Source organism: Acanthaster planci, linkage group LG17 (assembly GCF_054643075.1).
Source record: "Acanthaster planci isolate LZ-2023a linkage group LG17, COTS_SCS, whole genome shotgun sequence".
NCBI lineage: Eukaryota > Metazoa > Echinodermata > Asteroidea > Valvatida > Acanthasteridae > Acanthaster > Acanthaster planci.
The window spans coordinates 1,543,607-1,565,040 of NC_141793.1; the positions used below are offsets into that span (position 1 = coordinate 1,543,607).

The window sequence follows — 21,434 nt, forward strand, 5'->3', positions numbered from 1 at the left end:
TCCCAACACATTATCGATAAAATATCAAAAAGTAAATCTTTTGTTCCGCGAGCGCAGGGAAAAATTACGGCACAGCTAGTTGTCGGTAGTCGGCGTTCCGTCCAGTGATTGGCTGAGAGTATGACACGTTCATCAATGGCTCATTAATTTAAATAATTATCAATGAAATTGGTAGTATCCCCAAAGATCATTGGATAACGGCTTCACGCTTTTCCTAGGGATATCTCTTATTTGCAGCTGTGTTTAGACGCGGCCATCACGAGCTAAATGACTCATATTTTTTAATTTGGCACTTATCTTTGTCCGAACATAGAGGACCTCCATGGTCCGAAGTTCCTTTTATTTCTATTTTATTTCTATATCAAAACATTTGTCGCTAACTAAACTCAGGCACCATGATAGGTTTAAGCGAAATGCACTAAAGTTAGACTCTGAACTCTGAATTAAGATGTGAAAAGTACCCCCTCCTATCCCTGCATGCTCCGCCCATTCTGACCGTAATACTAGCTCCACAGTGACATCACGAGCGCGCTTTGAATATCTAAATATGCCTTTGAAAACTTCCCTGCTGAGTAAAAAAAAATCGATACCTGGATATGAATGTTATGGTTCTGTATACACAAACTATCGATCATTATAACCACGCCAGATGTCAACTTTTCCTGATACTATCGATCAAAGGGCTCGTGCGGAATAAAAATACGTGCAGAGATTTATCAAAAATATCAACATATGCAAAAAAAAATCAGTTGTACTAAGTGGTTAGCATTAACGAGGATTGAGTTTATCCAGGGAATCAACGATTCTGGTAGGTTCTTCAAAATTATTTTTCAGTCTCTTCAAATGAAAGGGTTTATTTTTAACCATCTCCACCTTAGTTTGAAATTGCACCCAAATTAACAGTCGTCCCTATAAGTGTGTTAAAGGCGATGTGGATGGTAAATCTTCAACTATGCATGTTCAAGACAAATGGGAGAATTTCCACCAGACGTGAAAAAAATTACCCGAGGAAGAGATACCTGTACCGATGAGGGCGTATAGGCAGGGTCCAAAATGCCAAACATTTATAGGCAGGCTTCTAGGCGAACATTTTAAAACGCTTGGAAGGTCTCAACGTCACATTAAACATGTTTTTTGCAGGCAAGTTTCTCCGGCAGTTCTTGTAGGAACTCTTATAGCACGCAGTGATGCCTACATTGGGTTCTCTAATGAACCGTGAAATTTTAAACGAAGTTCAAGCAAAGTCCTCGGGGAACTGCACCATGCTGTAGCTTCTTCAAGTTGTTTTTCCTCAGAAACGGCCAAATCTTGCTGTGAGGGAAAGTTGTCCCCTCATTCTTACCGAAGTGTCTCCGTTCCGGGCAAGCTGAAAATGACATGGGCCGTATGCGTACTGCTAGCAGCTCGGGAACTTTTGATACAAATTTGATGTGCAATATATTTCAAATGGTAAAAACCACGAGACGATGAATCGGGAAAAGATGGTACCCAACATCAACTTTTTCTTCTTAACCTACAGAAATTTTAGATTTGCATTTATACCAAAGTATGAACACCAAACAACACGATATAAGAAAAAGACTGCTAGGTATATAAACATTTGGTTGTTTAATTAAAACTCAAACTGCATAAATGTTTGGTCCATCATTAACTCAGGAAGATTCCAAAAGGGCTGGAGGTTCAACAGGAAAAGTAAAAACTGCTAGCGGGGACCATCAATGATGTTGCCGGTGCTCACGGCACGGGTCGGCCCTTTCCTGCTGCTATTTGTCGGGTTCTCGGGATGTGCCTCCCGGAGTCTCAGTCCCGGTATAAAGATAACATTAAGTGGAATTTGATGTGAATAATGTGGTGCCAGTTAATTTTTTTTTCTGTTCGTTATCCTGATCATTTTTTGTCTGTTGATGCCAACACTTTTCATTCAAATTACCTAACAATTCAGTTTGGTACCGGGTCTTACAGAAAAATGCAACTTCAGATAACTTCAACAGATATTTCCGTGAAACGGTTATCTATCGAAATTTATCAAAACATTCCATACCTATCGACAGGACCATTAAAAGAGACAATTGTACAGAAAAATGTAAATATATTCAACTGACATCTTTCGTAACAAAAAGCTAAAACTTCATATTTTCTCCATCCTGTCTTCCAAGAGTTTACTGATTTGTCCAAGATCTACGGTGACGTATGCGGCCATGCTCTCGGTAGCGAGATATCTGATGAGAATTTCAGAGCTTCCGGCTACCTGTCAGGGTACGAGCCTCGCATGGCCCGATTCAACGCTGGCCTAGGAGGCTGGGTAGCTGAGGTGAGCGACATCGACCAGTGGATACAGGTACTAGCCAGTTCAAACCGGTTTAACTGACAAAAACTACCTTTGCCCAACCTGCTGAAACAGGATGAGTTTACATAGGTCCACAAATCAACGTAGTTAAACTAATCATTATCGTATACAAACCACATCAAACCAGTTTACCTGAACGATGTCGGTATAGTGACAACGTAGTGTAGGCTACTCAATCAGGTTGAATGCAGCAAATTCATGGTCAAACCAAATAAATCTGGTTCAGCTGACCTCAGTTTGTAGGAGGTATGAGCACAAGATGAAACCAGGAACTCCTTGCAGTCCAATACATTTAACGTTGTCTTTATGCAGTTTTGGCTTCTTTTTTTATATTACACTGAGTTTGAATACCAAAGTTTGAATTTCAACTTTCACTATTTCAAAGGTTATTTTACTGCCTTTTTTGTTTTATGCTTATGAGTGTGTCCATATTCATGAGCAAAACTCTGATGTGATCCTAGGAAGAAAGTGTATATGTTACACCCATGGTTACATTGGTTTGTACACAAGAAAGTATTGCATTTTTTGTAGATTTTGCTGGACTAAATGTTGTCTTCTTTGCTGATTCCTTGTTGTTTATGTGCAAAGCAATGAGGAAGCATCAATACTTTCAGTAAGTCCAGGAAAGCGCGGATGATTTTAAAAGTTTCAAAAAGTGCACTTTTCAAAGCATTTAACCAAACATGAATGCAAAGGAAACTTCACACATTGAAGATGAGTAAAAAGTTGCCGGAAAAAATGTATCGAAGAAAAATTCTTTGCCCGATGCACTTTAACAATTTAACTGTTGGTTTTTCCTTCACCACTTTTCGTCCTTTCTCAAGGTTCGTCTGCCATGGACAATATACGTCACCGGGGTTCTCACGCAGGGCAGTGCCGACAACGAATACTACGTGACTGAGTACAAGGTTAAGTACAAACCGGAGGGCGAGCACTGGTCGTGTATTCTGGATATGCACAGCCAGCCAAAGGTTGGTATCGGGTACATACAGCGGGGTCGCCGAGTGGCTATGTGATTGGTCAACGAACATTTAATATAAAGAGACAATTTGACCAATGAGCAGGGTGCACAAAATGCACACAATGATTCCAGTATATCTTAGTTGCTCATTGGTCAAACGTTTTGACCAATCAAATAGAGCTCTCAGAAAACAAAATCATTGCCAAATAAAACAAAGTTTTTAACTGTCAGCTTTTTTCTTTTTGAAACTAATGTACGTGAATAAAGATATCATGACAGTTTATGGAAGACTGGTCATTTGCAGTTACTTTCATGATTTTCTTTTTCAAGATCTTCGATGGTAACATTGACAACTCTACCCCAAAGATTAATGACTTCCGCCCAGCAGTTTTGGCTGATTACATCCGCATTCTCCCTGTCAAATGGCAAGGAGTTATTGCTATGAGGCTAGAGATATTTGGAGGAGGTAAAGATGCGAATTTGATCATCTGGGATTCGAGTCCAGACCAAGCCCTAAAATTAACTCCTTTAGTTTCAGCAAATCCAGCAACTTATAACTTTGTGTTCTGATTCAATGTCTGTCCAAGTTACTGAACTCCGAATTGGTTCTTTCCAGTATTCATTTACATGAACCTTATTGGTTAGACTCTGTTCAAGTCCAAACTATGTACAACCCGCACTTGTACATCCCAGCAGACATGAAACTCAGTTTGTTTTAACATGTGACCTCCCACAAAGTTTGCCCTGGTTCACATCAAAGTCAAGAATGCCATAAACGTTCTTTGTCACTTCAACCAACCTGCCACAGAACACTAATCCAATTTCTGATTCATTCACAGGTTGTGAAGAGTGCTGGCAGAAGTAAAAAGCAAGGGAAAGATCTTGCTGGCAGGAAAGAATATCTTTCAAAAATATTATCTTAAGACTAGTAATTTATGCAGGTATCTTGAGTGAGGTATTTCTCCTTTTTGCAGTAAAGATAAATGTACATGAAATAGGTAAATAAGCAGCAAGTGAATTAAAACATCAATGAAGGCAAATTCGTTCTTTCAAGCAAACTACAAATTTTTTTCTCATTTTCAAAGTTATGACATTTGCTGGCACGCTCTGCCAATACATTTATACTTTGAATCAACGTACTTCTTCCTGTAGTGAAAGGAATTCTGATGGATGGGCGGCGAAGGTCAACTTAGGTTTGGGGGATAGGAGAGGAAGACAATTGGGTAATCAGGTTTTTGTGTCAATTGGGTTTTTCTTTAGGATAAGTCAGGCATCATAATTACTATTTGCACATAATTTTGACATTTCATGCCTGAACCAAGCAGCTCAAATGAAGATCCAAAGTCAAAATAGGTTTGTCTGACAGGTTAAATGGCTGCTTCTTTTATTTCTTGGCAAGAACTGGTCCAAAACAATGTGGACATTAGATAGTCTTTTCGAATCCCAATCATAGTGTCAGTAAATGACGATTATTTTTGTAACTCATTTTAGGAAATAACTCGACATGGGCTATAGGGATATTCCAACTTTTCTCTGCGGACACCAAGTATGTTAAATTCTTAAATTCTTCTGCAGGAAATAAAGCCTGATTGCTCAGGGAAAATATGACAAGCTTTGGAAAGAAAGGGTTGGCGGACTGTTTCTTTTTTTGTCGTCAGAGTATTTAAAAAATGAGCAACAACGAACATACCTGAAAGTAAATGGGAATCCCAAGCCCCGCCCATTTCTGAAAGTCATTTGCCCCTCCCCCTACTTAGCCACAGCCAGTCCGATAAACAATTTGCTGGAAAAGCAATTTTTTTCGTGTTAAGTATGAAGTGATACGCCTGGCATTGGATTACTAACATACAGGTCCTGGCCACGCTCAAATGAGCTTTGAAGCGCCCTCTGCAGGTCATGCATAAAGCCGTTTATCACTCGAAAACAATGCTAGATCACTTTCAACGGTAATAGTAAAGGCACTGTAATTAGAAACAACTCTCCACGTAAAACTGCAGAAGTTCTTAGCTGAAAAATAGCTGAGCAAAACAACAGATTCACACTTAATATGTTTCCAAACTGACCTGGTTAAAGAGCTAAGTTCTTTTGCAACTGTAGAAACTTCACTGATGTTGGTTTTACTTTGATTGGCAAAAGGTGTTGCGCAGTAGCTATGTGATAATGAAAAACTTGATAAACAAGTTGGTCACTACTGCACTGGTTACTGACAAAAATACAATGATGCCACATCCATTTGGCTGGTAGTCTGCTACATCCAGCTTACCAAACCTGTCCGCTAAGTAGATCTTCTTTGCTTAAAGAGAGCGCTGTGACTGTCGGTTTCTGATGATTAAGCTCAGATGTACAAGGCAGGGAATCTGGCAGTGTCTGGATTGAGCAGGTCAGCGAGGAAGTAGATGGTGCCCGCCATTCCTGTTGGCAATGGCAAATTGATTTTTCTTAGGCTGGTCGGTATGTGACTTGGTACACTTATTTTAATATTTGGCATTTTGTTTGGTTACACACTGCCCTCTTGAGACGAGGAAATGCCAATGCAGTTAGGGTCAAGTTAATTGGAACAATGTCTTTTCATAATCAGGACTATGACTTGAATTCTTTCACCAGTGATCTTATGAGCTTGACAATCTGAAAAGATCTTAATCATTTCGTGCCATCAGTTGTCAGAAACAAAATAGCGCCCTCAACTGGTAGTGCGCACGGCCACTAGGGCATGCATGGTTGACAGTCTCATTCCCTCTACCTTATGTTTCCCCAGCTGCTTACCTTCAAAGAGAGAGAACGGCCGATCAGGGGTGCGGCAACCGTGTTTTCCGTAGTCCATACACCACTCGGCAAACTACCGACAAAGATTTTTAAAACAACAAAAGCCAAATATTTCAATCCCATTCCAAACTCAATTTAACCTAAAGGCAAACACCTGATATGCAACAAGAGTCCAAACACCAAAAGCAAATCCCGCCTCACCTTGAAAGCTTGGTACAGGTACTTGCTGTCCTTGGTCGTCTGATGGAGCGCCAGCAAGGCGTAGGCATTGCCAGCCGTGCCATGGCAAAGACCGTACCCCTTCCTCAGCAAGCCTCGCTCCCAGATCACGTCCCCGCATCTCCGCGCTGCCTCAAGGTACTTGTTCTCCCCAAACACCTGTTGGGGTCAAAAAAAGAGGAACAACTGTTTCTCAATGAACTGCAGGGGTGGATTAAGAAGCAAATTTCTGGGAGGGGGGAAGAGATAAACTTTGGGGGAACCAAACTTGTGAGACTTTTCCCACGTAATATTTTATGGCTTTTCTGAGGGGCGAGCCTACATATTGGGGTTTTTGCATGCATTTGGATGGAAAATATTCCTTTTTCCAACAAATTTTTCAGCTCCGTTTTGAGCGGGGATCGCGGCCTCGATTTGGCCCCTCCTGAATCTATTCTTGATGGACTGCGCACATCATGAACAAGAGAGGGCGCTCTGTTGCCTAGCAATGGCATCGGTAGTCACGTTTGAGCAGTGACCATTTGCCGACCACTGGTTGATTTTCCCCAGTACCCAGTGCACAAAATACATCCTGGGTACCGGGAAAAATTGACTTATGGTTGCCACTCATCTTGCCCATTGAAGCTGAGACGCTGAAGCTAAGACGCTAAGAAAACATCCAAATCTATGGGGTTTTCATGTGGGTACAGGATGCATAATGCTTATCTGCTCCAAGCGGGCACAATCGAGGGTGTGTTTTCAATGAAGGTGACGGTCATTCGGTATGCACTCAACACATAGGCGCGTATGTTTAAGCGCATTTGACGCGGAGCACACTGGTCTTTGCATGCACGCAAAACGCGTGCAAGAAAGAACCCGGTTGGAAAACTTAGTACCCTCTGTTTTCTTTCACCAGTGAGGGCGCACTTCAGCTCAGAGTGGATAAACCCCATGGCTAGTCAGCTCATCACAACCGTTTGTATCTTCTGTGGTTTTGCTGTCGAATTTGTTCTAACGATCTGATGGAACTGTGAAACGGGTACCTTATGGGCCTGCAGAAGCATGTGGATGGCACCCGGCGCGCCGTGGCACCAGTGAACTAGCCGGTCGGAGTTGTTGCCCAGCGATGAGGGGAAATTGCCCGATGGGAAGGCAAGCTGCAGGACGTAGTCGACGCTGGGCTTGATGTGGGAATGGAGGTGCTCCTGGGCATACGGGGTTGTTACCTGAAAAAGTAGGGGAGAAAACGAGAGCGGTCAGTAAACTGGAGATGAGTCAAGCCAATGTGAAATCAAAATCAGATAGGATCTTGTTGTCATGCCAACCTGTGTACTCAATGTCAATGCCTTCCTATGTTGGCAAGCCAGAGTGTGATCCACTCATATTGACATCAAATCAAAATTTGATTTTGATCAGATTCGAGTCGAATCTGATCACCTATCTACATTAGTTGTGTGCTTGATTTGAATTCCCACCTGCATCAGCAAGCAGAGAATGCCGCTCAGTCCGTGGGCCGCACCAATGTACTTCTTTTCATGCCAGGCGTACATGAGGGGCGACTTGGACCCCTCCCGTTTGGAGAGAGATTCCCCAGAGTGGATCATGCAGCGGTAGACCCGCTCCACCACTGCCCCGTCAATGGCTGCCTCTGGGAGGCGGGATTGGAGAAAGAGGAGGGCGTAGAGGTATCCGGCACGGCCGTACAGGAGTTCATCCGGTAGGCCTGGATCGAGGGATGCCCTGTGAAGGTCGTGTAACCTTAACCCAAATCAGATGGAAAATGATCAGTGACAAGTTTATTTGCAACAAGGGCACTCCAGGCAGCTGCCAAACAGCCCACATTTGTAGAAAGGAGACAGTGAGAAGCAGTTACAGTTTTAGTGGTGGGAGGAAAACCCCAGAGGAATATCCTGGGTAAAACCCACAGAATCAGGAGGGATTGAAAAAACAGTCCACATGCGGACAGAGCCGGGAATCGAACCCGGGACCGCAGAGGTGGAAGGGAAGGAAAGAACCACGATGCCAACCTGACTTCTTTTCATCAAGCTTGGAAATTTGGAAACTAGAACTGCTCAGTGACTTTTTCAGGACTTTTTCTAGAAACAGGAACAGTTCCAAAACATAAAACCTTCTCGTGGACTCCCTCGAAATGTTGAATGTTCCACTATTTTTTTGAGGACCTTTCAAAGTGAATCAGAAATTTGAAGGGCCCCCTTTTCTCCTGAGTTTTGGTAAATTTCTAATTCTCTTGGCATTTCTTGTAACAGTTCCAATTCAAGGCACTCGACTACTCAAGGATCAGATCCACTTTTCTGTATGCCATCATAATTTCAATTCTCCGATCGGAAATTTTGACCAAATTCTTTTTCATTTCTAAACCTTGAATGTACAGCTTGGAAATTCAAACGTTAAACACAAAAAAGTTTCTTCTCGCACAACTTGCAATTAATCGAAGGTTCTCACTTGGCAATGCAAGCTTGGCTCTCGGACGTTCGGCCCAACTTGCTGAGCACCACAGCGCCGACAGCCAAGGGTCCTGCATCTCCACAGAGGAAGGTGTGGCGACGGCCTCGCAACCTCTGGAGCGGAGCCTTGAGATGTTGGTAAGCCGTCACCAAGTCATCACCTTGCGGGAAGGTGGTTTGAAGGTGGAGGTACAGAAGAGCTATACCTGCCGATATCAAGTCATATTTCATATGCCCTTTGCCGGCATCATTTATTAGGAAAATGGAAGAAGCCATCTACCATCTTCACATCTCATCTTGAAAAGTCTGAAATCTTAGAAAAATTTGAGTAAGAAAGCCTTATAAGAAATGTTTTCAGATGGCCTTTGCACCAGAAGTAGACCTAATTCTCTTTGAAAGCAGATTACCAGGAAAGTGTAAAAGCGACGTGCACCGTGAGCTGCTTATGCAGCATGAGAAGATATGAGCAATATTTCCTCTTCAACTTTTTTCGGTAAACCGAAAGTTCTCCTGAAAGGACTCACCAGTTCTTCCAGTGTAAATGGAGTCATCGTGGTCGTCTTCGCGCCTCAATCCTTCCACCATGCGGGGCAAGAGGTGGGATATGCCTGTTTTCAGTTTGCCTACAAACTCCTCAGGAATCTGGTTGGGAAAATCGAGAAAGATCAAGTTTGGGATTTGAAAATTGATTCTCAAGAATTTTATTGGTAATGCTAGTTAGTCAGCCTATTTCATCTGTCAGCAATGTTAGGGCTACACATGCCTAGGGTCGAGCGTTATCCATGGGCTCCTTGTTGAGTCACTTTGGACATAGTAGTCAGGACTATTTTGACTTTTTTAAGCCTAAACTATGTGGCGTAAATTTGACCAACTTATGCATTTCCAGTGACAAAAAGAATTTCATGGGACATCACTGACACTTTTCTTTGCAATGTTGCACAATATGAGCTCCTCCATGATGTCAGCAAGAGTTCCAATTAATATCAGCCATCAGAGAGCAATAACATGTCCTAAAGCACATCATCAAATGGGAAAGAGTTCCATATACAGACAACACTTGATGCCCCTGTGCACAAACCTATGAGACCTGTCTTAAAAACCTGCGTTTACTTAGTAAATGCTTCAGAATGTTCCTGGCTAAATTTCACATATTAGGACATTTTCACTTTCCGACGGTTGTTATAACATTTTAAGGGAAAATTTGTCTTGTCCCTAGGCCTATATCATTATAGGCCTATGGAACTCTTTACTTGAAATGTTTTAGAGAGTCAACTTTTCAATTTTTTACAGGGAAAACATTCCTAAACGTTAGTCATATCATTGGTTAAACACCATTACGTAGACCTGCCCCAGGCCTGAACTAACAATTGAAAAAATAGCTTATTTCACTGGTTCATGTGGTTAGCTAACAAACTTGCTAGCCCAGGTTGGACATTGTCTTCGTTTACAATAAGACTGACTATAGACGACGTCCAACCAAGGTCCAACCATGCCAACTTGGGCTGCAAAATTGGCCGGAAATCAAACCTGTTGCCACCTTTCCGATATTTCTCCACTAAAAGGACTGAAATTATTTGCAAATTCCCTGGGCTCCATCTCTCCTTCCTGGCGTTTTCGTTTACTCATTGTTTTGCAGACTCGGTTTCAAGGATTATCCTTGAAAGCGTTTACAACAACAATGCAGACGACCGAAATCCCAAACCCCGGGCGCCGCCATTTTGAAACTCCTTTTATTATTTATTTCGTTCCAGCAAGACGAGGGCGCTATTCGGCAAAGCGTGTGCCCTCCATAATTATGGGTTATTTATGTCTGTGGTGCACACTTCAAGAAAGGAATAAACTTAGTAATGAAAATTGTTTCCGCTACTTTCCTGCAGAATTCTTCCTGGGGAGATTAAGGGTAGGGGACTCATGCATGTTTTATAGGTGTTACCGCCCTATAGTTAGTCTTTATTGTTCAACTGAATCCTGATTCACGAATCCAAAGATACCTTTGATTAATCAAAGATGACCATTGTACTGAGGTAAACTTGGTTTCAAAGGCAGTAGCCAGATTTTATTTTAGAATAAAATTTATTCATCCTTCCATCTCTTTGAACATACTGGCAACACTGTATTTAAAAGGTCGTGTCGTGCAAATTGGCAGAGGGAACTTCAAATCGGTTGGGCCTCAACTTATTTCAGAATTTCCTTCAGGACCTGATACTTAGGATATTTTCTGAAACAGTTGAAGGAAAGTTCTTGCATGGCAACTAGGACCTGGAATTTGTGTTCAAGTGTTTTTGGTATTTTATTATCTAAAGAAATAAAAAATGACTGCATTAACTATAAATAAAACAAAGCCCCTAAAAACATATAAGATAAAATATGGCAAAGCCAATCTCTGAAAGTGATTTTCTCAACAAGGGGATAATTCTCCTCCCCAAAAATAAATATATAGAAAATTAAAAATCCATCAAAAGGAAAGAAAAGGAAAGAAATCGGTCATAGATTGCGCGTATGAATTACGGGGGGGGGTGAGTGGGTAGGACCAAAAGAAAAGGACCGTATACAGAAAGTACACATGAAACCAACAGAGATAGTTTCAATAGTGCAGACAGAACATCCATTAAATAATAGGGGCGGACCGTAAAACGGGGACATGACGCCAACAAAGATTCCCCCGTTTACAACGACCCCTCCGAACAAATTGGCGAACAAAACAGGGTTTGGCTCTGTCGCGTCGCCCGCCGATCGGCACTGAACCCGTGGTTGAACTCTGCGTCTCCTTTTTCTACTGACCTAATTGTAAGGCAAAGGGTCGCGCTACAAAAGTTATCCCCTCCGTGAACCATTTTTTAAGCCTGTTGCAACAAATTCCCCCTTGTTCCTGTCCCAGATGCATTTTTCTGATTTGTCGATTTTTTTTTTGGTGTAATGTTGAAAGGCGGCTGGCTTGAGTTCAGTTTGAAAAGGAATTGTCGGCGGACACGCACCACTGAGCACTAGGCACATAAGAAAAAAAACATGTGCTGTGTGTCCCACGATTTTTAAAGTTCATTAACACAACATTATTTTTTTTATAACGGGCTATGAAGAACACGCGGTTAAATAATCATCAAACTGTCATAAATATGTCTCTCAGGGCAGGTAAATCAAATCACTATATGTTTATTGACAAAAATTTAATTATACCATTCGTGCTCTGAATTATCTTTTAGCTGAGCTTTCGGTAACTGGGTACCTTCGTCGGGGCAAGCAGATTCAGTTTACTATATGTTTGATTTGTTCCTGCCATGCGTAGATTATACATAATACATACACCCACGATCACGTTTGCTTCTTCGCCGGGATACAAAATGTCCATATTTGACATTGCCCTATTTGATATTCAATGTACACAATGTTGTATAATAAACTAATTGTCGAGCGCCCTCAGAAGAAGAGAACATTTATGCAACTTGAAAATTCCGGGAACATTTTACATTCGCCGCTTTGTCTTTGGTAACATGAGTAATTTCAGCCCAGAACTGTTTACATAAACACAATCGCAAAATACCGGGGCGGGTTTGGGGTGGCTTTAACTGAAATTCATACCTAAGCTGCGCCAAATCCTATAACAAACAAGGCGGTAATATGGCATTTTGCTGTGAGAATGCCGCCCCGCCTTTTTGGAGAGCTCTGCACAGAACGCCCTCTGTCGATATTCTGCCTATTTCCTTCAAGAGCTAAAGGGCGTTGGTGACCACCGATTTCTTTGTGCTGTCACTGGACAACTGTTGTGTTAGAGAGAGGGATGGAATCGGCATTTCCCCGACACGCTCGAGATCATTATGCCCACAATGCCTTGCGTGTCTTTCCACAAATTTGTGCGAGACTAGTAGTCGTCACTTCCGTCGGGCAGCGTGATGTGAACTCGTTCCCGGCCCCCAATGACCAGCTTGTGCAGAAATACCGTTACCACTGACCAAAAATCAGGGCTTTCTTCATTACTTTAATACGAGGTTGTAGATCCATCCGATGTTCGTGCAGCTAGCAGACTGAACCGCAAAAGCTCAAATGAACCTCGAAATTGAGTATTGTGCACTTCATTTGTTCTTACGTGTAGCGAATGCAAAAAGAACACAATTAAATCAGTTTTGACGAGAGGCATTCGTAAAAAGTAGGGTATTAGTTCCACGGCGGCCACACGTCGTTGGGTGTCTGTAACGCGTACAAAAACCTTATTGGAAAGTATCGGCTCATGACGAAAAACATCTTTTAAATGGCAATTATGAGTTTAGAAGCTTCTGCAGTATTTGATAGGATTTGATTTGACCTGATTTGTAATCAACTCAAACTTGTTTCAATTTAAAGCTAATTCACAGTAAAAAGTTCTGCCGGAGTGACCTTTATGACAGTTCAGTGTAGGTTGGCCTAATCCTTAGGGACTGTCAGTAGACAAAGTCAGATGTCTGAAAAGTTTCAATTTAACATTTAACTGTGCTTTGTCGAATGCCTTTTTCCCGTTTGGGGAATTTTCAGATAGACGACGGTCAAAAGCATCAACGCTTTGTCAGTTCTGTGTTCTTCAAATGCGACGACTGTATGAATGAGCGCAAACAAAGGCTGCAATAGAAGCAAGCACACATAGAACGTGGTGCACTTCACACTTTGAGCCATGTGTTGTCGGTCACCTGATGTACACAGAAGCGGGCTGGGAATTCTATATTTTTGTTTAAATTGAAGATTCGATTTTTTTTCCTTCGCAGGGACAATAAGCATAACCGTTGTCATTAAATATCTGGTGATACCTTGCATCCTAACTCACTTATTCTTTCCTCGTTTGTGGTAGTTATTACAACCAAAATAATTTTAGCTTTATGAAGACGTCTAGAGATGGCTATAACGCATTACTCTCTTATAGAATAAATTTGAATAATGCTTAAATACAAACTGAAATTCTGGATTATGTTGTTTGTACAAGAAAGTCTGTAAGAAAAAATATTGAGCAATTAAAGTCCACTTCATGAGAGCAACACTGAATGAAATTTTGAGGTAATGATTGTCATGTCTCTTCAATTATGCATGCATCATTAAAATAACTAGATTAAAAATGCATTTGATAAATGACAAATATCTTTATCATTGAGCCGATAACAAATCAAGTGAATCAGTCAGAATTGCTTTTGCTGTAGGAGTCGAAACATAAGAGCAATGATAACAATCGGAAAAATCATGAAACACTTACTCGGTATACCACTACATTTTAAAATGAATTTAATTTTAGAATGGATTTTTCCTTTTCGAGATACCACATTACTCATTCAAAATGGCCATTACATTTGGCGGTGGATGTGTTAATTGTTGTGTTTGGTGCGCCGCCGGCTGATCGTGGTCTCTATGCGTACCCGTGCCGTCTGCAACGAATCATGCCACATTATCCAGTCACATATCGCCTTTGTATACGCGGTCATTTCACAATGTGCTGCTAAACGGTGCCGACTTTTTTTTTTTCATGCCAGCCGTGCCCCCACGAAACAATAGTTTCCCCCTCCAAACTAGGACAATCATATGTCATTAATTATATTTCTCCCAGACGTCACACATGCATACCCTTGTTCCTTGAGCCCTGTAACCTACCGGCCTTTGGACCTCAACAGACCCGCAAGTAGAGATATGAGAAGGGAAAAAAGCCCATAGGCCTAATCATAATTTTAAAAGACATTTCGTACAACGCAGGCAAAGCTCTGTGGTTGGTTTGCATTACAAATGGGGGCGGACACGGAGGCAATGCTCAGACACATAACGTGCACCGGGCCATGATGCCGCAGCCCTTATCAAGAAAAAGGAGAGATCATTCTAAGCAACAAAAAAGTCCCGTTTGCAGTTTGCTCAAAAAAAAATCCCCCTAAATTACACAAACTTGGACACAATTTGTCAGGCCATATCCAGAAAAGGAAACTTGATCCACCCATCACCATCAAAGATGTCGATTCTGAGTTCTATCTTCATTAAATGTGGATTTTTTTTAAATCCAAAATGTTGGTCAAAATTGTTGAAAAGGAATATTATTTAATAAGATGTTATTCTCGTACGAAGATCCACCGAGATGTGGTACAACAGAGAAGACAAAAATTAATAAAAATCGCTTTAAAATAGTGGTGGAATTGCAAACAAGCTGGTTTTCGCATTTCCCGAGTCTAAAATTTCATCTGGCTAGACCCAACTGGAATACTTCTTGCACTTGCCGTGGCTTTATGTAAAATGAGGAGAGGTTGATGTAAGGAAGGGATTTTCTACAGTGAAATATAATACGAAAGATTATACTTTGCGCTTTTAAAATCCGGCTTAAACAGTGCAAATTGGAGGCATAGTTATTTTCGCCACAAACGCGAAACGGCTCAATCGACGGGCATTTCTATGCGTGGTATCGATGCCTCAGTCCTCGTGCCAAATCGAGGGCAGTTTTCAAAAAAAGGTTGTGTCCCGAAAACGATGTACGGTAAACCACTTGCTCTCTCGACGTGGAAGAGGCAGAAAATTTAAAACAATGTTCTCAGAAAAAGTTACATGCTTTTATTGTCTCTTGCGAACATTTTTTCACGTAGAAGTGAATGTTTGGTTGTCAATGTACGGTCTACTCCATATCACTATCTAGGGTCAAAGGAAAGGTCACTTAAGTTATCCAGTGCGGGTCATTATTAAAAGCCGTCCAATTTGAAGGGAAAATGTTGACCTTAAGAGACACTGGAAAAAAAATAAAGTTTCCTGTTCAAAATATGATAAAACAAAGGAGAATAAATATTAGATATTTGCGTCAGATCCATTTGCAGATAATGTATGACGCAGGAAGAGCCTAGTTTTTACCCTTCTCCCTGTGCGCGAGGGGTAGATACCGCGCCTCCCCTCGCGAATTCAACCCTTCCAAAACACCGGCTTGCCGGGAACAGCCTCATTCTCCAAATCCCCACGCTTTTCCGCCGAAAATTGGCTGAAATTTTCACTTTTTGGGAATTATTCGCGGCCCAAACGCAAGGCGTGATTTGGCGGGCAGGAGCCTGCACGAAAACCGCGTCAGAACCCGGGCGAGTTCCCGTCCACACAAGCCATACGTCCATGTGACCGCATTACATTGTGCAGTGCAGCACTTTTGTTATGCTTGAATGGACTTGTACACGACCACACAATGACGCATGCGCAGTCACTTTGCCAAACTTCTTTTCAATTTGCTAAAAGTTTGGCAAAGTTGGGCAAAGTTTGGCGCGCGTCAGCAGCGGCGCTGTTTGAGCGTTTTTCGTGGCGTCACGAGGGGGTGGGGATTCCAGGGGAGGGTGGGGATATATCTTGTGATAAATACACTACATAATAAGTGTATTTAAGGGTACGTTGGACTTGAAAACTGCACCAAAAAACGATGAGAAAATATCCAAAGTTTTGCTGCCAGTTTTCGGCACTCGGCGTTTTGCCGTTTTTTGACTCGCAAGTACAGCGTAAAAATCACCGCAGCACGTTCCCAATAAAGCGTCATATTACCTTGTCCTTTCGACGTGTCATGGCCATCTTGAGTCCCCTGGACAAGGGTACCAAGGGCCCGCTCAACCGACACTGCTCCCTAGACGCGCCCTTCAGAAAGTTCGGCGAGAGCGGTCGGCTGAGTTTGGGCGTGCCGAGCCTGTCCGTGTGGCATTGTTCGCGATTGATTAATGATGTTCAACGTGCCCGCATTCTCTGAATTATCTAATCTAGCGGTGAAGTAGCAGAACCCGTACAGAGCCCGCCGAGAAGGGGTCGTTACTTGCCGGCTATCCCTCGGCAAATCGCCCCGTCGCTGCTCGTGGCGTCTCGCTCTCCTTTCTCGGCCAAACTTTCCACAATTTTCCTCGTTATTTTTTCTCATGACTGGCAAGACTTTTCGTGGTGTATTTGCACTTCAATTCGAAACATCTGCTAAAGCGAAGCTCTGAGATTAGTACACAAAACTGCGATGGTCTAGTCTTTGTTTGTGTGTGTATTGTACCTACCCTGCTCGGGTGCGCGGCACGGAACGGCGGCTGTCCCCAGCTCGGCTGGCGGAGTTCGTCTGCCAATGAAGCGACGCAATTAGCTCAGCAAGCGAGCGGCCTGACGATGGCATTAATAATGGTGTTCATGGTGGCAGGTGATAGGAGAATATTCTGCGGTGGTTTCTTTGAATCTGAGTGTGTCAAGCGCGCCTAACAAAGCCCCAGCGAAGGCGTCGAACGGGTGGCCGAGACGGCAGTCGTAGTCGGGCCTGGATCGCTCCCAGTCGCTGGCCCTCTCCCGCCAACAATGCCCGCCAAGTGCTCGTTTGTTTGCCGCACAGCTTACATTATGGCAAGATAATTGAAAAGTGTGTTTTCATCCGGCACGTCATTTCTAACTGTGCATACATTGTGCAGGAACAATGACAAATGGGACATTAAAGACAAGGTCTGAACGAGACACGATTCTCCGATATTGTATGAGCGGTCCCGGGACCGTCTTTGAGCCGGGGCTGTGCTCCTTCTTGGCTCACCCCAGCTGCTGGTTTAGATACCCCCAAAAAACTTGGCCTCCAATCTCCAGCTGCAGTCAACAAGTAAAAGCCTTATAATAATCATTACTCGCCACCTCAACGGGAGGGGGGGGGACTATTTCCTCTTGGTCCTCTATACACCCCTGCAGAGGCATAAAAGACTCACTGATTATCAAGTTTGAAAAAAAAAAAGAATTAAAAGGGGGCGTTGACACTCGATGGTCTTGTAACATAGGCACCTGTTGTTGAAGAGTTGAAAGACCAAGAGTCATTGCTGTGGCCAATTGTCTTCTTTTGGCTTATTAACTTCGCTCGTCTGAATCTGCTCTTGAACTCTCCTGCGTCCGCCATAGTCCAGGCTTATCATCCAGCATATTGGAGCCGGATAGGCTATGTCGTGTTACCTCAACCGAGACGCCGAGCCCTAGCAGACGAAATCGCCGCCATGTTGAACTGCGGCAGAGCGTCGGGCGGTGGAAAAAAAGTTTACGTCGATGCAACAACATGTTTCGACGGCAACGCGTGCGATGATTGTGATGGAAATGAACCAGCCGTCTGCAGTCTGCCGCGCTTTAACTATCGAGACCCCCCCCCTTAAAAAACGACGCGGTCAACTTCTGTTCCTAAAATGTTCCACTTTAGGGGACGCTCGAAAAACAATTCGAATCTGCGCACAAGATTTCCAATTTTAGAGACAAACTCTCACATTTTTCTGGGCCCTCATTACACAGTCACCTGCCCCAAACCCCAATCCAACGTTTTCTTTCTTTTAGTATGACCCGCCGTGGTTTTCATGTCTTCATTTCTCTCGTTAAAGAATGACAGATGAAGAAATGTAGGGCCGTGGACCATCGTTTGGTGCCGTCCTGATCACGTGCGGCTGAATTGGCCGGTCGATGTTGTCCCTGATACAGACCTCCAGCGCAATCTGTCATTCCCCGGACGCCACGAACTCACTTTCCCAAACTCAGTTTGTTTTGCAACTCGGTAAAAAAAAATAAGTGGAATGTAAATTTTTGGTGCCGGTATTAGTGGCTTTTCCCTTCCGTTGGACAACATTTTCAAACTCTTTTCAGACAAGATGTGTAGGCCACATCACATTTTAGGGGTGAAGACATTTTGATGGTTTTTATAAAGAAAGGTAAAAATTAATAGAAGTTTGATTTTTAAAATTCAGCCACAGAATTTTCCAGCTTGAGAACACACAACTATAAAGAAAGTTTTTCAGGGGGGCGTAGCTGTAGGTAACAGTAGAGGAGAGATTTTGGGTAGCAAAATTTTCCTCTTAAATTGGGCATTTTCTGAAAGCTGGGGAATTGGTGAAAAGTGCTTTTAACTTTGTGCAAATTGTTGAGAGAGTCGTTCGCTAAAAAAAATCCCCTACGCAGTACCTCTTGTCTTCTATACCTGCCCCGCCCACAAAGAATCTGACCCCTCCTGACTTTTTTTTTTCTAAAGCTCAAACCATGAGCTGCTGATCATCAGTGAACGTCATTCTAAAAGGGCCAATGCGCTCTCATGTCCTGCCATAATTTCTACTGGAAAATGCAGAGAATATTTTCAATGAACCAGCATGAGAAATGATGCGTTATTGGCCTTATTTACATGTTCAACAGTGATGGGATTCGAGCACACAGTGCCGGAATTGTTTAATTCGAGTATTTTCAGGGACATTTGGGCTAATCAGGTCGGAGTGTATCTAGGGCAACGTAGGATTCATACCTCCAATCCTCTAACCAGCAGTCACAAGCCGTAATCGCTTGACCACTTGTACCCCTGGGTAGGTGCATAGTATATGCATTATACTACACAGAGCGCTTTTTCTGAAATAAGATAAATAATAACATCGTTCATAAGCAAGCTGACGATGTTGGAGCAGTGCAGCAGTTTGAGTACATTTTGCAGGGAAGGGTGGGCTTGTGTGTCCCACATTTTTGTGGAGGGCGCACAGTAGGTTCGGTCCAGGGCTGTATAAAGAGAGTTGCGACATGAGTGTCTGAACTGTTGAAACCAAAATGGTGGATTGCTCGTCAGTGCTCTTGGATAATGAGCACACAATAGCTGCACACTGTACTGCACACATAGTGAACAGCCATTTTGGTTCCAAAGTGTGAAGTTGGCGCAAACTTATACAGCTCTAGTTCGGTGCAGGTTAAAACACTGACCTAAACGGGCCATCATGATTTATTCCTTTTCTAATTCTGAGCGGGGTGAGGGCACAGGCCTAGAGTGGGGGAGGGGGCGTGCCCCATGCTGCCCCAATTAGCATGTCAACACAATACGGGCGATTCACAATAGTGCGCCTCCAAGAGTTTGCAACGCGTTGGCCAATCACAACGCGCGAAATTTGTCGACCCTTTCCAAACGCGCTCTGGGTCGACAGATTTCGCGCATTGTGATTGGCCAACGCTTTGCAAACTCTTGGAGGCGCACTATCGTGAAACGCCCGTGCATGCATTTAATTTGACATATTTATTTGTTTCTTTATTTGAATACCAAATTCATGTAATGTAGGCCAGTTGATTACACACACAAAAAGAGGAAAGGCAAGAAGATAAGTGTCCTTCCCGTTCCACTGCCTTAACCACACAAAACAGTACAACAATCTAAAGAAAGGATAGTGGAACACGACGGTACAAGTCAACCGAGACAACATAGAGTACCGAAGTGTGACGTCACTGTGAACCAGAAAGTGCAGTGCAAACGAATGGAGTACGCGCGCGTGTTGGTTCACGCGCTGGTTCTCGCGCTAATGCCTTTTACACACTAATTGTGCGTGTGACGTATTCGCTCCGGTACTCTATAGCACAACAAAACACGCAACGTAACGCAACAGGGCACGTCACAATAGCAAGGGCAGTGCAGCAGTATGGAGCAACAGCATCGCACAGAACAACCAGAGAGCTGCTTAAGCACAAAATCTGCTTAAGCAGGAAAAAACTGTGCTTAATAAACAAAGGTTACCAGCTCAAACTCTATCTGATAATCATGCTAACCAAAAACAGCTAGATACAGTCCCAAAGAATATACATCACATGGAGTTTTGGCTGGTCACCTACTTTATCAAGTAAGGTTTTTTCGCGCTTAAGCAAATTTTGTGCTTAAAGAGCTCTATGAAATTGGGCCGAGAACAGTAGTGGACAGCATAACGCAACACAGTACCATGCAACATAAGAAGCATTTTTTTGTTCACGTAAAATAACAGCACAGTGACGTATTTTTGGTGTTCCAGAGCAGAGCAGAAACAAAAGTTTTTCAGTGGAAGAACTAGAGACGAGATGGGCTTGGCTAAATTTGAAATAGACAGAGTGATAAATGGATAATTCTTTCTGTTTGGTGTTTGCGAACTGATAAGCCCAATTAAAGGTTCTGCGTGTTAAGTCGTCTCCTATCTTCTGTTTGAAAGGGCAAAAAAGGAAGGCAGCATGGGCCGCTCATTCCCACATTTAAAGATCGATCATCCTCAAGAGAACAAATCGGTAGAAACTAAGGTACTGAGGAGAAAACAAGAAGGAAACGCGAGCCATCGCAGGCAGTTCCTAATCGCTTTTGTATTGGTATGCGACTATGAAAAATGGCAGCCTATACCCATTGAATTTCGAACATAAACACGCGCGTTTTGTTTGATGTTTGACTGTCAACCGTACGCATGCAGGGATGCAAACTCCCATAATCCACGCTCGATTTCTACAAATGATTAGCCAATTTATCTCATTGTTTTCCTCTTTCTCTTTCCTTTTTTTTCTTCTACAGCTATCTCAACCCAGCGGTTTCGCCCACGAGTTTATGCAGATATTTCGATCGCTAAAACAAACAGCTCGCGTGGCTGAAGGGCTCTTGCCGTATTGTGCTGAGCGCGGGAATTTTTGCTCGCCTGTACACCTGTTGGCAAGGCGAATTTATAAAAAAAAAAAGAGAACAGGGCCGCGTTGCTAGGAAGAAATGACGATATCCAGTCAGTGTTTATAGGCACCTAAGCCCTTTAATTACCCATCAAGTCGAAGGAAGTGGTGTGTAAGTGCTGCACCGGTTTGCACGGGGCCCAAGCCCACCGGCACTTCATAAAAAGCCCTTCGTACTCGACCGCGAAAAATTCTGGCATTCTAGCAATACGTCTGCAGCAATCCTTGAGATCAAATTAACAACCCAGCGGACGAAAATGCCGCCTCGGCTGTATTTCCCTCTGAAAACAATGCTAATGTA

At 42.9% G+C, this 21,434-nt stretch overlaps 2 protein-coding genes across 3 annotated transcripts; one reads left to right on the plus strand and one right to left on the minus strand.

The window, feature by feature from the left end:
* The first annotated feature begins 670 nt into the window (after window positions 1-670).
* On the plus strand, window positions 671-4,933 carry LOC110977036 (EGF-like repeat and discoidin I-like domain-containing protein 3). Its single transcript, XM_022230802.2, has 6 exons — window positions 671-808; window positions 1,657-1,809; window positions 2,157-2,338; window positions 3,172-3,318; window positions 3,639-3,774; window positions 4,148-4,933. Exons 2-6 carry the CDS (start codon window positions 1,719-1,721, stop codon window positions 4,171-4,173), a joined length of 582 nt encoding a protein of 193 aa, XP_022086494.1. The 5' UTR covers window positions 671-808; window positions 1,657-1,718; the 3' UTR covers window positions 4,174-4,933.
* On the minus strand, window positions 4,663-10,474 carry LOC110977021 (lanC-like protein 2). 2 transcript variants are annotated; one of them, XM_022230782.2, is made up of 8 exons: window positions 10,262-10,474; window positions 9,259-9,376; window positions 8,733-8,940; window positions 7,745-8,027; window positions 7,313-7,495; window positions 6,273-6,449; window positions 6,072-6,144; window positions 4,663-5,720 (listed from the first exon to the last, which is right to left on the minus strand). In XM_022230782.2, the coding sequence occupies exons 1-8, from the start codon at window positions 10,358-10,360 to the stop codon at window positions 5,644-5,646; spliced, it is 1,218 nt and encodes a 405-aa protein (XP_022086474.2). In that variant the 5' UTR covers window positions 10,361-10,474; the 3' UTR covers window positions 4,663-5,643. The 2 variants fall into 2 exon arrangements, with proteins under 2 accessions (XP_022086474.2, XP_022086481.2); XM_022230789.2 differs by having other exon boundaries at window positions 10,272-10,455.
* Between the last annotated feature and the right edge of the window lie 10,960 nt (window positions 10,475-21,434).

What these genes read in the sequence shown, in the direction of transcription:
- LOC110977021 (XM_022230782.2), bottom strand. Translation starts at nt 10,360, where the DNA reads ATGAGTAAACGAAAACGCCAGGAAGGAGAGATGGAGCCCAGGGAATTT. An exon ending in TGCTTCTGCAGGCCCATAAG is followed by an intron (nt 6,450 to 7,312) that starts GTACCCGTTTCA and finishes TGACCCCAACAG; the next exon opens with GTGTTTGGGGAGAACAAGTA. An exon ending in ACCTGTACCAAGCTTTCAAG is followed by an intron (nt 6,145 to 6,272) that starts GTGAGGCGGGAT and finishes CTTTGTCGGTAG; the next exon opens with TTTGCCGAGTGGTGTATGGA.
- LOC110977036 (XM_022230802.2), top strand. Translation starts at nt 1,719, where the DNA reads ATGATGTTGCCGGTGCTCACGGCACGGGTCGGCCCTTTCCTGCTGCTA. An exon ending in CTCCCGGAGTCTCAGTCCCG is followed by an intron (nt 1,810 to 2,156) that starts GTATAAAGATAA and finishes CTGTCTTCCAAG; the next exon opens with AGTTTACTGATTTGTCCAAG. An exon ending in GCTAGAGATATTTGGAGGAG is followed by an intron (nt 3,775 to 4,147) that starts GTAAAGATGCGA and finishes ATTCATTCACAG; the next exon opens with GTTGTGAAGAGTGCTGGCAG.